The following is a 14829-nucleotide window of genomic DNA, read 5'->3' as shown; positions in this document are numbered from 1 at the left end:
CCTTGATTAAGGTTTTCATGGGGAGAATCTAAATTTATCTGTTTTGTTATATATTAATGTTAATCCACCATCAGAGTGACTGGAAAAATGATAGGCCCTACAGTTGTCTAGATCTCAGATAATAATAATACTTTTGACATCATTTGTATTCCCCATAATATTTTAAGTACTATATATTTTTAGTTTTCAGCTTAGTATTTCTGCTACTTGAGATCGTGGAACAGGTTTTATATCTGATGTCAGGAAACTAGGCTTGGTAAAATCAGACTTTATTTTTTTAGAGAGTCTTAATTTGTCACCCTCAGTAGAGTGCTGTGGCATCATAGCTCACAGCAACCTCCAGCTCTTGGGCTTAGGGGATTCTCTTGCCTCAGCCTCCTGAGCAGCTGGGACTACAGGCACCCGCCACAACACCTGGCTATATTTTGTTGCAGTTTGGCCGGGACCAAGTCTGACCTGCCACCCTTGGTATATGGGGCCGGCGCCCTAAGCCTCTCTCACTGAGCCACAGGCGCCACCCAGACCAGACCATTTTTAACTTCTCTTGTAAAGAGCTTGTAGACACTAATTTGTCCTTTTGCAATAGGCCAGCTACTCCTTTTTAGGACAAATTCTGCAAGTGGTATTGCATAGGTAGGAAAAGTTCTGTCTGTAGGGGCGGTTTCCTAAGCACTTTAGCTGTCCGTTTTAGAACTGACAGGTATGATCAGATTTCCAGGTGGTCAGCAACAGTGAGAACTTTGGCTCTCAAGGAATGTGTTCTGTGGGCTCAGACTGTTGAAGACTCCTGCTTTCACACCCAGAGCTTCTGACCAGTTCTCTTTTCCCTTCTAGAAATGACGCTCCTCTCCTCCCAGTCTTCATCACTGGTGGCCTCTCCTGGGTCTGTGTCCACAGAAAACCCAGAGCAGAGGATGCTAGAGAAGAGAGCCAAGGTGGTAGAAGAACTTCTTCAGACGGAAAGAGACTACATCCGGGATCTGGAAATGTGTGTCGAGCGGATCATGGTACCCCTGCAGCAGGCACAGGTGGGAGCTGTGGGAGAACCAGTGAGCTTGACTTGGAATGTGGTCCTCTAAGTAGGAAGCACTAGGCTATGTGAGCTTTCACCACAGAGATTAATTGCGATTGAAATTAGGACTGCGGCTGCTCTTAATCAAGAACCCCATGATATGCGTGTTATCAGCTTAAGTGATAGGATGCTAAAGGTTTGTCAAGTCTCCTATCAACCTACCAGACTGAACACGGTAACCCTAGGACATCTCCTGTTTTTAGGGCTCTAAAGACAGTTCCAGGGAGTCTGAACCATGGCTCTGCTGGGAAGACTCTGTGATAATGTGACAAAGTCTCGGGGTAAGGGTTCTCTGACGCTCTTATCTGATCAGACCCTTACATCTACGTGGACTAGGGTCTTTTCTAGGTGTTGTATAAGGAAAGGGGAACATATCCCACAGAGTTACTTGACCACCTAGGCTGGGCTTGGGTTTGTACTCTCAAAGCCTTCATTCCCAAGAACTTCTCAGGCCAGTGGGCAGTGCCTTCAGATGGGTGCTGGTGACAGTTTGTAGCCCAGGTTGTTTATAGGCCAAATTGGTTGGTTCCACAGTCACTTGACTAAGATGCTGGTCAGGAGAGCAGAGAATACTTGAAGGACAAAGGGTGACACTAAGGATAATGTTAGATGTTTCTATTCTAGAAACTTTGTCAAAGTGAGTGAAGAGAATGATCTTGAGCAATTTTCGTACAGTCCTTGAAAGAGATATTCCTATTATGAGTGATGTGCTGTTGATTTCATTTCCATGCGTTTTTATGTTTTGTTTCCCTTTCTCAGGTACCAAACATTGACTTTGAGGGACTTTTTGGAAATATGCAGATGGTGATTAAAGTATCAAAGCAATTATTGGCTGCTCTGGAAATCAGCGCTACTGTAGGTATGAGCCCTTGCTTGTTTAAGCAGCAGCTTTTTAAAAAACTTCATAGGTTGGGTGAGGGGGCAGGGAGCTTCTGATACTGAGTGTTACACCAAGAAAATGCAGTGTTACTTAAAGGTTATTTGACCCTCTGTTTCTTGTATCTCAGACTGCTTTGAGGTAATATAGGATGCTAGCAATAGTATGTTTTTCAGACTGATGGTGGCAGCTCATTACTGGGTCATGAAATCAATTTAGTGGTTCCCACCCAGTACATAGAAATCAGTATTTTCAGAATGTATTATAAGCAGTAACTACCATTTTTAAAAACTTATTTGCATTCCACACATGTGCATACCAAGTCATGATTTAAAAAATTTATTGTATTTATTGATGGGGGACATTGTCAAGAATGTTTTTAAAACATTCATAATAAAAATCAGGTTAAAAAAATAAATATTCATTCATCTAGTTCTTATACACAAGGAAACTTGTTATCCATTCTGAGTAACCAGTTACACTAACTTAGCAGCTTAAAATGTTAAACATGTTTCACCTCCCAGAGTCTTTTTTTTTTTGGTCAGGAATCTGAAAATGCCTTAGTAGGGTGGTTCTGGTTCAGGGTCTCTCGTGAGGCTGGAGTCAAGTTGTTGGCCTGGGTTCAGTGATCCACTTCCTAGAAAGCTCTTCAGGCCTCAGTTCCTAAGCCTCTCCACGGACCCTCCTCATGACATGAGTCACTCAGAGTGAGTGGCCTGAGCCAGGAGCTCAGAAATGATGTAGCAACATTTTTGCCATATTCTACTGGTCATAGAGGCCAGCCCTGGAGGGGACAACCTACCATTTGACTATTTCGTTGGAGTCATAGTTACAAGATGCTACCATAGTTCTAGCCATCCCACTATACCTGATGACATCCAGTCAAAGGAAAAAGTGGCCCCAGTGTCATTTTAGGAGTTTGTAAATGTCTTCCAGAGCTCCTGCATCAGATTTCTTATTTCTCATTGGCCAGACTTGGATACATAGATAATCTATCATAGATAGATAGTATCTGTGTAGCCAAGATAGATACTAATAGGTCACATAGCCTAAATTGATGGCTGGAGGAAGAACAGGGCTGTGATACTGGTTTAGACTGGGCAGTATGTAACTGACTCACCTGGGGAAAGAATGGACAGAGAAACAAAACCAGAGTTCTGCCCTCCTGTGGGAAGGGGTAGATGGCTGAAAATACTGAGAGGTCATCAACATAGTTGATGATTTTTGGACATTTATCATACACCACACACCCTCTCTAGATATGCCAAGCCAGGTCTCAGTTGTTTCGGTACCCTTAATCTTATTTTGCAGATGATGTAACAAATTTAGAAGGTAATTTGCCCAAGGTCTCTTAACTAGTAATTGATGGGACTGCATTCAAACTCGGGTCTTCTGTCATCCAGGCACACGCCAATAGCCTCTATACAGAATAGAGCTGTGGGTCTCACACTTTCTGGAACGGTTAGAAAAACTGAAGCCTGGGGTCCTTGCTCTTTGTGTGTCTAGAGCAGAGGTCCTCAAACTGTGGCCCGCGGGCCACATGAGGCAGTGTGAATTGTATTTGTTCCTGTTTTGTTTTTTACTTCAAAATAAGATATGTGCAATGTACATAGAAATTTGTTCATAGTTTTTTTTTTTTTTTTTAAACTATAGTCTGGCCCTCCAACGGTCTGAGGGACAATGAATTGGCCCCCTGTTTAAAAAGTTTGAGGACACCTGGTCTAGAGAGAGGTTGGGAAAGGAGAAGTACACACTGAGCTGAGCAGAAAGAAGTCACGATGATCCAGAGTTTTAATATGATAAAGTATAAAAGCCAGCTTATAAGATTTATAAGCCATTCAAATAAGTATCTGTAGGTCTTTTCTTTTACATATACATGTGTTTATTAGATTTCTACTTTTTTGCCTTCACAAAATTAAAAAGTCTTAAAATTTAATAACAATAACAATGTTTAAGATAAGGACTAAGATGATTCCAATACTGATCCTCAGAGTCAAAGCATTCTGTAATAGATATACTCTTATGCTGGTGCTGGGTTTGAAACTGCCACCCTTGGTATATGGAGCCAGCACCCTACTCACTGAGCCATGGGCGCCACCCGGTCTTATTTTTTTGAATTATGAAAGACATGAGAGAAATTTGGGTGGTATCTAAAAGGGATTAATTATTAAGCAGTTATTCATTTTTCTTCCAATTTACTTTATTACCTGGTGCTGTGTCCAGGGCTCTCTATTTTCCCCTGGGTTGATTTCTTTTCAATCCTTTCCTGTCAGAGATGAGTCTTAGATGCTGTCTGATGTTCAAGCAGTATTTTCTCGCAGTGCTGACAGTGAGAGCAGGCCAGGTACGGTCGGGGATTAGATGAAAAAAAAAAAAAAAAGTATATATCTTATTAAATCAGATTGTCTCAAAAAAAAAAAAAAAAAAAAATCCCCAGAGTCTCACTTTGTTACTCCTGGTAGAGTGCTGTGGCATCAAAGCTCACAGCAACCTCAAACTCTTGGGGTCTAGTGATTCTCTTGCCTCAGCCTCCCAAGTAGCTGGACTACAGGTGCCCGCCACAACACCCAGCTATTTTGAGGGACAGGTTCTCACTCTTGCTCAGGCTGGTCTTGAACCTGTGAGCTCAGGCAATCCACCCACCTCAGTCTCCCAGAGTGCTAGGATTATAGGCGTGAGCCATCGCACCTGGCCCAGATTGGGGATTTTTTAATATTATATTTTAATGTAATGAATTTTATTTATATTCTTATTTATGCACAAAGTGAGAAATTGCTGCTATAGAGGGATCCTTCTAAAGAAGATTTCTCTTGGAGATTAGAAAGTGAGGGGCAGTGCTTGCAGATGCCTCACTTGGCCTAGCTAGAAAGGGACTGGAGGCTGTTTCAGGGACCAGCTGTGTGTTCTAAAAAATAAATACATGCGGGGGGGCGCCTGTGGCTCAGTGAGTAGGGCCCCGGCCCCATATGCCACGGGTGGCGGGTTCAAACCTAGCCCTGGCCAAACTGCAACCAAAAAATAGCCGGGCGTTGTGGCGGGCGCCTGTAGTCCCAGCTGCTCGGGAGGTTGAGGCAAGAGAATCGCGTAAGCCCAGGAGTTGGAGGTTGCTGTGAGCCGTGTGACGCCACGGCACTCTACCAAGGGCTGTACAGTGAGACTCTGTCTCTACAAAAAAATAAATAAATAAATAAATACATGCCATCGTTCTCTAAGTTTTGTTTTACATGATAACTTTAAGCCCTTACATGGAAATTTCTTATTAATTTGATGGATACCCTTGTTTCTTATAATAAATAGGATTTAACTGATACTAAAGTTTGGCTATGTAACTTATATTTGGGCTTCTGAGAAGAAAGTTACTAAGAACACTGTTTGTGTGTATTCTAAGGACCTGTGTTTCTGGATCACCGGGACGAGCTTGAGGGAACATACAAGGTTTATTGCCAGAATCACGATGAAGCCATTTCACTGCTGGAGATCTATGAGAAGGATGAGAAGATCCAGAAGCATCTTCAGGACTCTTTGGCAGATCTTAAGTAGGAGTTTTGAACACTTTATTTCTATCATAACTCCTTAGTAGAAGACACTCTGTGTCTACCTTATTTTATTTATTTTTTTGAGACAGAGTCTCAAGCTATGGCCCTGGGTAGAGTGCTGCGGCATCACAGCTCACAGCAACCTCCAACTCCTGGGCTTTAGTGATTCTCTTGCCTCGGCCTCCCAAGTAGCTGGGACTACAGGCACCCGCCACAACTCCTGGCTATTTTTTGGTTGTAGTTGTCCTTGTTGTTTGGCAGGCCCAGGCTGGATTTGAACCCACCAGCTCTGATGTATGTGGCTGGTGCCTTAGCCACTTGAGCTACAGGTGCTGAGCTATCTACCTTGTTTTATTTTTATTTATTTATTTTTGCAGTTTTTGGCCAGGACTGGGTTTTGAACCCACCACTCCAGCATATGGAGCCGGTGCCGTACTCCTTTGAGCCCCAGGTGCCGCTCCTCTACCTTATTTTAAACGTACATTAGACACGTCCTATTATGTAACTTGTCCTATTCCCGTTATGCAACATGCAAATCTTAAGTGTTTCCTGCTTGTACTTTTGTCTATTTAAACCACTTTTATCTATTTATGCAAATTATTAATTTAGCATTTTCAGGTAAACAGCAGTCAAGAAGATAGCTTAGTCCAAATAAGACCAAAGACCAAATTATTCTTGACATCAGGTGTTATTCTCCTGGACTTAGGGAGGCAATTCTAAAGATTTAATATATGGATAAGTACTACAGATCAAAGTAAAACTTAGGGCTTGCTAAATTTTTTTTAGTAGGCTAGACATGCTGCCATTGATGTAATCTCCTTTTTATCACATGTGATTTTTGTGTGCCTAATAGGTATGTTCTAAGAAGAATGTGAAACTCAGCGTCGTGTCTCTAATAAGCTGTCTCTTTTCTTTTCATGCCACTGCCATACAGAATCCTGTACAATGAATGGTAAGTTCCATCACTAGTTGATACAAGAGCTCATTTCTTTAGTGGATTTTTCCTCACCCTTAAAAGACTGACTTTATTTTCTCCCTTTGTAGATAAACCTAGAAGTAGATTCACCTTGCTGTATTTTTTCATAGCACTTAGCACACCAAATGACACTTTGTTTATTGCCTGACTTCTCCCACTGAGTCACTATTAGATCCCCAGCACCTAGAATAAATAGTACCTGGCGTTTATTAGATGCCTAGGAAATATTTGTTAAATGAATGAAGAAAGGTAAAAGAACAACTGTATTAAGGAATAACAGATACTACCCACAGGCAGTGTCTTATTGATAGCTAACTAGTCTTTCTTTCCTTATGTAGGGGATGCACAAATTATATTAACCTGGGCTCCTTCCTCATTAAACCAGTTCAGAGAATAATGCGTTACCCACTGTTACTGATGGAGTTGCTGAATTCCACTCCAGAATCTCACCCAGACAAAGTGCCTTTAACCAATGCAGTCCTAGCGGTCAAAGAAATCAATGTTAACATTAATGAATATAAACGGCGAAAGGATCTGGGTAAGTAAAGCATAATTGGTGAAAAGGAGGTATGCTCTTTGAAAATGCTTTCTCCCTAATTGAGAATTAATTAGGCCAGGTATAGTGGGTCACACTTGTAATCCCAGCACTTCGGGAGGTGAAGGCAGGAGGGTCACTTGAGCCCAGGAGTTTGAGATTAATCTGTGCAACATAGCAATACCCTATCATCCTAGCTTCTCAGGAGGCTGAGGCAGGAATTCGAAGTTGCAGTGAGTGGTGATTATACCAGTGTGCTCCAGCTTGGGTGACAGAGCGAGACCCTAAAAGAAATTTAAAAAAATAAATAAAAGAATTACTTTCCCAGAGTTGGATAAGATGGTAAGGTATAATAGGGCTGAGATGAAGAAATGGTAGTAGAATTGGGGGGAACTGATTTTTTTTAAAGGACAAAAATAATAACAGGAGCACACTGGAATGTTAGAAATAAGGCATCTATGGTAAAGCTTGCAGCAATAAGGCCTTTCTCAAGAGACATGAAGACAGACTTGAGAATGGTTGATCAGAAGAGTTCTTCAAGCTTAGAAGGTCCCCTCAAGTCAGGGAAGGCATTCCTTTTCAGTCCTTGCTTAGATTGTCTTGTAGCTTCCACTACAGGTGGGACTATTTGTGTTTTTAGAAAACCCACTGTCTCCCTGAGTCCCAGCATTCCTGCCTGTGCCCGGAGTCCTGGCCTTCCAACACTATCTAGTCCATTCACCCTAACTCTATGGGACAGAATTAACGGAACTTCTCCCCCCTCAATCAGCACATCTCTTTTCAGGGCCCTAATTTGAGTACAACCTGGTGGTGGTTCTAAGCTGACTTAGTCATATTCTCAACAATCTATAATATAGGATTACCTTTTTGTCTATCTTTTCAACATTTTAATGTTATCTAAAATCATTCTCTCTGCCTTTTAGTTGAATCATGTACCCACATAGTAGTATGGGAGGGCTCTGAAATCTCTGGCCATCCAGCCCTTTCCATTGGTTCATATCTCCTAAATGTGCCGTCGTTGCCAAATTCTACAACAAGGGGGGGTTAATGCCACCCAGGCTTCTGCTTGCTACCTCTCATCTGTTAGACTTGCTCTGCAGAAAAGTGTAAAAGTAGACATGAAAGTTAATCAGATGCTACTATATAGCATTTTACTGTGAGGCCATTGGACATAAGTATGTCATTTCTGTATGAGGTCTTCTCTGATCGTCTTATAAGGCAATTACTACTTTCTGCCTCTTATTGAAGAGGAAAATGAGGCTCAAGAAGAAGTAAAATGACTTATGTATGGCCATACCTCGATGAAGTGGCAGACTCAGACTCTGGACACAGAGGTCCTTGACACTTAGGTTCTTTCCCCTCACCCCTCTGCCACCTTCCCTCCTGCTGCTGCCCACGTGTCATATTTGTCCACAATGATGATTTGGATTAATGTTTTTGTCTGCTCAGTTGTAAGCTCATGGAAGATGAGGCCAGCTTCATTTTGGTCCTGTTTCATGCTCACCTTATATTAGATCCATGCTTAGGAAAGTGTTTTTTTGACTCATTTCCTAGTCCTTAAGTACCGTAAGGGTGATGAAGATAGCCTTATGGAGAAAATTTCCAAACTGAACATCCACTCCATCATCAAGAAATCCAACCGAGTTAGCAGTCACTTGAAGCACCTCACTGGCTTTGCTCCTCAGGTGAGATCTCAGCACTTAAAGGCTCAGCATGTGTGTGACAGCTTTTCAGGGCTCCCAGGAGCAGCCTGGCATCCATGGGCATGGTTCCCTCCAGGCCACCTCGGGTTTTGCTGGCTGGTGGAAACGAGGTGTGACTCCACCCCCAACCCTGCATTTGGGTCTTGGTGAGCTGCTTACAAGGTGTACAAATCACGCCTGTAATTCTAGCAATCTGGGAGGCTGAGGGCGGTGGATCCCTTGAGCTCAGGAGTTCAAGACCAGCTAGAGCAAAAGCAAGACCCTGTCTCTACTAAAAATAGAAAAATTAGCCCAGCATCATGGTAGGCACCTATAGTCTCAGCTACGCAGGAGACTGGGGCAAGAGGATCATTTGAGCCCAAGAGTTTGAGGTTGGCAATAAGATGGATCGAGGAGGAGTCCATATTTGTTAAGAGCACTTATTTATTTTGAACAGATAAAAGATGAAGCATTTGAAGAAACAGAAAAGAACTTTCGAATGCAAGAAAGATTGATTAAGTCTTTCATCCGAGACCTGTCTCTCTACCTCCAGCATATCCGGGTGAGAGTCAACATTGCCCTCGTTAGTCATTACGGTGTGATTCTCTCCCCTATCCTGTTCATCCTTCGTGTTACTGAATGAGTGCTGAGTGATCTGAACTCAAGAAACCATTAAGCTACCACACACTCTTTATTGAGATTCCTATGGGTTATTTAAAAGTTAAACAACATTTAGAAGATTAATGCTGTTACATTAAAGTGGCCCAGCAGTTTCCTTCCTCCTCTCAATCTTTATCACCCTTTTCCCTAAGACACACCTTTTAAGTCTCATCTACCTAGTTATTTAAAAAGTAGTTGTTGGGCAGTGCCTGTGGCTCAGTGGGTAGGGTGCCGGCTCCATATACCAAGGATAGAGGGTTTGAACCCCATCCCACGGCAACCAAAAAAATAGCTGGGCGTTGTGGTGGGCGCCTGTAATCCCAGCTACTCGGGAGGCTGAGGCAAGAGAATCGCCTAAGCCCAGGAGTTGGAGGTTGCTGTGAGCTGTGGCACTACGGAACTCTACCAAGGGTGATAAAGTGCAACTCTGTCTCTAAAAAAATAAAAATAAAAAGTACTTGTTACAGTTTATCAAAACCAGTTTGAAGACTTGAGAATACAGCTGGAAACAGAAAAAAGTAACAACGGACAGCAGATGAGAGAGAGCGAGATCAGCCTAGTGGAAGCGAGCTTTCTGATCTCGTTAGCGCCCTCATTACTAAGTGGCTGTACAGAAGGCCTCTGAGTTTTTTTTTTTTTTTTTTTTTTTTTGGTAGAGACAGAGTCTCACTGTACTGCCCTCGGGTAGAGTGCCGTGGTGTCACACGGCTCACAGCAACCTCCAACTCTTGGGCTTACGCAATTCTCTTGCCTCAGCCTCCTGAGCAGCTGGGACTACAGGTGCCCGCCACAACGCCCGGCTATTTTTTTGTTGCAGTTTGGCCGGGGCTGGGTTTGAACCCGCCACCCTCGGCATATGGGGCCGGCGCCCTACTCACTGAGCCACAGGTTAGAACCATGGATAGCTTTGGAGAATTGGAGCAGCCACAGAGCTGAGGTGGGCCTGAACCTTTTCTTGCCCCAAGCAGTGCTTTTTTCATAACGTCAGAACCAGGACTAGAATCTTTCCTGTTCTTATCTCTGATTTCTCTATTGATTTTATAGAATGGTGTAAGTAGGTGCTGTTCTCATCCCTTGCACATGAAAATTTGATCTTACAAAGTAAATGTCTTTAAAAGAGATGCTTTGCTTTTTTAAAAAACAAATTATTTTAGCTAAAATGGTACAAACTGTAAAAGACATCAAAGGGTTAGTTAAAAAAAGTAAAAATAGGGATGGCGCCTGTGGCTCAAAGAAGTAGGGCGCCAGCCCCGTATGCTGGAGGTGATGGGTTCAAACCCAGCCCCTGCAAAAAACAAACAAAAACAAAAAGTAAAAATAATTCTTCCTCCCACCCTGTTACTTAGGCATCTTATAGAGACAGTCACCTTTCATTCGATTCTTCTCTCCTATAAGAGACAGCCGATGGGAGGGCGGAGGCTGTAGGGATACACTAGTGCTTTGGGCTTCATACTTAATAGCATTTTAGAAATAATTTCGGCGACACCTGTGGCTCAAAGAGTAGGGTGCTGGCAGGTTCAGACCCGGCCCTGGCCAAAAACTGCCAAAAAAAAAAATAATAATAATAATAAAAAATTAAATTAAAAAAAAGGAAGTAATTCCATAGCCACACACAGAGCTCCCTTTTTTTACAGCTGCATAGTATTTGATGATGGGGAGGTGCCACGATAGATTTAACTAGCCCTCTACTGGCAGACATTAACATTGCAGTTGCAAAAATCAGACACAGTGGCACAAGGAACATCCTTGTAGATACATCATTTTCTGATCTGCGTGAGTATATCTAAAGGCCAGAGTATTGCTAACTCAAATCATACAGAGTATACATTTGGTCAAAACAAGAAGCTATTCATAGGCGGCGTCTGTGGCTCAGTGAGCAGGGCGCCGGCCCCATATGCCGAGGGTGGTGGGTTCAAACCCAGCCCCGGCCAAACTGCAACAAAAAAATAGCTGGGCGTTGTGGCGGGCGCCTGTAGTCCCAGCTACTCGGGAGGCTGAGGCAGGAGAACTGCCTAAGCCCAGGAGTTGGAGGTTGCTGTGAGCTGTGTGAGGCCACGGCACTCTACCGAGGGCAATAAAGTGAAACTCTGTCTCTACAAAAAAAAAAAAAAAAATCTCATAGATGTTGTAAACCTAAAAGGTCCCACCAGCAATGATGCCTCCCTATTGCACATTTATCAAAACATTTTGTCTAAAAAATAAGTAAAAAATTTTTCAGTATAGTTTAAATTTGCATTTCTTGTAAGTTGGCAATTTTTTCCTGCTTAAATCACTTTTTCCATGATTACATATTTTGGTGCACTTATAGAACTGTTATTTCCTTACTATTTTTTAGGACCTCGATATTTTGAAGGAAATTGTCCTTGGTCTAAGATGAGAGTTTGCAAATGTTTTAGTTTGTTGACTTCTGCATTTGCTTAGTGATTTATCCATGTCAAAAAGGTTTATCTTTGTATTGTTGAATTAAACCTTTTTATGGCTTCGTAGTTTTGTATGATCTGTAGAAAAGGCCTTTCCTATTCTAAGATTTAAAAAACCTGCTATATTATTATATTTTTATTTTTAGGATTTAAATCATTGCTCTCACTGGAATTTACTTTAGTGCTTGGGATAGGGATTCAATATTTTTTTCCCAGCTGGTTATCCAGTTGTCTATTGAGTAATCCCCACTGACTTGAAACGTTCCCTATGTTTCTTTTAAATAGCATACTTTCTTCTTTAGTGTTTTAAAAGTATAATTAGATAAAAATTAGAGTTACCAAACTTTTTGGGAACACGTTGGTTTAAAGTGAGAGGTTTAACACAAACAATATTGGGACATGAGCCAGGTGCATTTGTAGTCCCACCTACTAAGGAGGCAGGAGGATCACCTGAGCCCAGGCGGTCAAGGCCAGCCTGGGCAACATAGCAAGACACCATTTCTAAAACCAAATAAAAATTGCATTATCGGTTGAACTACCAAGTATTGTCCTTTGTCTTGCCACTTAATACTTTCCCCTCCAGTCCCTCTAATTCCAGTACTCCTCTGTTGCCTATTGTCTACCAGTGTTTGTAAATGTATAGCAAGTATGTACCTGAGTCCTCAACCCTTTATAAAGGCGCATCTCCATAGCAGTGACAAGTAGCATTTTAAGGTAGGACATATGTAATATTAATAGCCCTCTAATAGATGGGTCATTTTGCTTCTGACTGCTGACGTTAAAAAATGAAGAGAAAACGTTGAACAGTTTTGTCACTGACATAAAATGAAAAGCCCTGCCAAATAATACAGTTTGACATATAGAGACAATACCAGCAAGGACAGAAGCTGAGGGACATTGTATTATTTGGTCTCTACATTGGCATAGGGGTTATTTGGGGACTTTACGACATTCATTTAAAATAAATTAAGAGGCTGAGTGCAGTGGCTCATGCCTGTAATCCTAACACTACAAGGCCAAGACAGGTGGATGGCTTCAGCTCAAGAGTTCGAGACCAGCCTGAGCAAGAGTGAGACTCCATCTCTATAACTAGCCTGGCATTGTGGCAGTTGCCTATGGTCCCAGTTACTTGGGAGGCTGATGCAAGAGAATTGCTTAAGGCCAAGAGTTAGAGGTTGCTGTGAGCTGTGGTGCCATGGCACTCTACTGAGGGCGACAAAGTGAGACTCTGTCTTAAAACAAACAAAAAAAAAACTTAACCATCCCCAAACCAGGGAAAGACCCAACAAGAAAAGAAAATTATAGACCAATGTCACTAATGAATATAGACGCTAAAATACTCAAATAAGATCCTAACAAACAGAATCCAACAACACATCAAAAAAATTATACACCATGACCAAGTCAGATTTATCCCAGGGTCTCAAGGCTGGTTCAATATACGTAAATCTATAAATGTAATTCAACACAAACTTAAAAATAAAGATCATATGATTCTTTCAATTGATGCAGAGAAAGCTTTTGATAATATCCAGCATCCCTTCATGATCAGAGCACTTAAGAAAATTGGTATAGAAGGGACATTTCTTAAGGGTTTCTGGCACAACAGGAACCTTCTTTTTCTTCTCTTCAATAGCCACCATGGTTCCAGCCGGAAAAAGAGCAGAAGGGACATTGCTTAAACTAATAGAGGCCATCTACAGCAAGCCCATGGCCAATATCGTATTGAATGGAGTTAAATTGAAATCATTTCCACTTAGATCAGGAACCAGGCAAGGTTGCCCATTGTCTCCATTGCTCTTTAACATTGTAATGGAAGTTTTAGCTATTGCAATTAGGGAAGAAAAGGCGATCAAGGGTATCCACATAGGGTCAGAAGAGATCAAACTTTCACTCTTCGTAGATGATATGATCGTATATCTGGAAAACACTAGGGATTCTACTACAAAACTTTTAGAAGTGATCAAGGAATACAGCAATGTCTCAGGCTACAAAATCAACACCCATAAATCTGTAGCCTTTATATATACCAATAATAACCAAGCCGAACAAACAGTCAAGGACTCTATTCCTTTCACAGTAGTGCCAAAGAAGATGAAATATTTGGGAGTATACCTAACAAAGGACGTGAAAGATCTCTCCAAAGAGAACTATGAAACTCTAAGAAAAGAAATAGCTGAAGATGTTAAAAACATGTTTTTCCTGAAGATAGAAAAACATACCATGCTCGTGGCTGAGAAGAATCAACATTGTTAAAATGTCCATACTGCCCAAAGCAATATATAATTTTAATGCAATTCCTATTAAAGCTCCATTGTCATACTTTAAAGAGCTTGAAAAAATAATACTTCGTTTTATATGGAATCAGAAAAAACCTCAAATAGCCAAAACATTACTCAGAAATAAAAACAAAGCAGGAGGAATCACGCTACCAGACCTGAGACTGTACTATAAATCCATAGTGATCAAAACAGCATGGTACTGGCACAAAAGCAGAGAAGTAGATGTCTGGAACAGAATAGAGAACCAAGAGATGGATCCAGCTACTTACCGATATTTGATCTTTGACAAGCCAATTAAAAACATTCAGTGGGGAAAAGATTGCCTATTTAACAAATGGTGCTGGGTAAACTGGCTGGCAACCTGTAGAAGATTGAAACTGGACCCACACCTTTCACCATTAACTAAGATAGACAATCACTGGATAAAAGATTTAAACTTAAGACATGAAACCATAAAAATACTTGAAGAAAGTGCAGGGAAAACTCTTAATGGAATCGGCCTGGGTGAATATTTTATGAGGAGGACTCCCCAGGCAATTGAAGCAGTATCAAAAATACACTACTGGGACCTGATCAAACTAAAAAGCTTCTGCATAGCCAAGAACATGGTGAGTAAAGCAAGCAGACAGCCCTCAGAATGGGAGAAAATATTTGCAGGTTATACCTCCCATAAAGGTCTAATAACCAGAATCCACAGAGAACTCAAACGTATTAGCAAGAAAAGAACACATGACCCCATCTCAGGCTGGGCAAGGGACTTGAAGAGAAACTTCTCTAAAGAAGACCAAC

General features: G+C 41.6%; 1 protein-coding gene across 3 annotated transcripts in view; it reads left to right on the top strand.

The window, feature by feature from the left end:
* The window catches only part of DNMBP (dynamin binding protein), a 132337-nt gene that overhangs the window by 101602 nt on the left and 15906 nt on the right, over nucleotides 1-14829 (top strand). For all 3 annotated transcript variants that reach the window (XM_053582926.1, XM_053582925.1, XM_053582927.1), the window contains 7 exons: nucleotides 835-1028; nucleotides 1832-1931; nucleotides 5338-5485; nucleotides 6420-6437; nucleotides 6800-6999; nucleotides 8551-8681; nucleotides 9136-9240. In XM_053582926.1, the coding sequence (XP_053438901.1) occupies nucleotides 835-1028; nucleotides 1832-1931; nucleotides 5338-5485; nucleotides 6420-6437; nucleotides 6800-6999; nucleotides 8551-8681; nucleotides 9136-9240 (896 nt within the window). The remainder of the gene's footprint in view (nucleotides 1-834; nucleotides 1029-1831; nucleotides 1932-5337; nucleotides 5486-6419; nucleotides 6438-6799; nucleotides 7000-8550; nucleotides 8682-9135; nucleotides 9241-14829) is intronic.

Source organism: Nycticebus coucang, chromosome 3, assembly GCF_027406575.1.
Source record: "Nycticebus coucang isolate mNycCou1 chromosome 3, mNycCou1.pri, whole genome shotgun sequence".
Lineage (NCBI taxonomy): Eukaryota > Metazoa > Chordata > Mammalia > Primates > Lorisidae > Nycticebus > Nycticebus coucang.
Note: the sequence above shows the minus strand (reverse complement) of the source record. Positions and strands in the feature narration are given on the sequence as shown.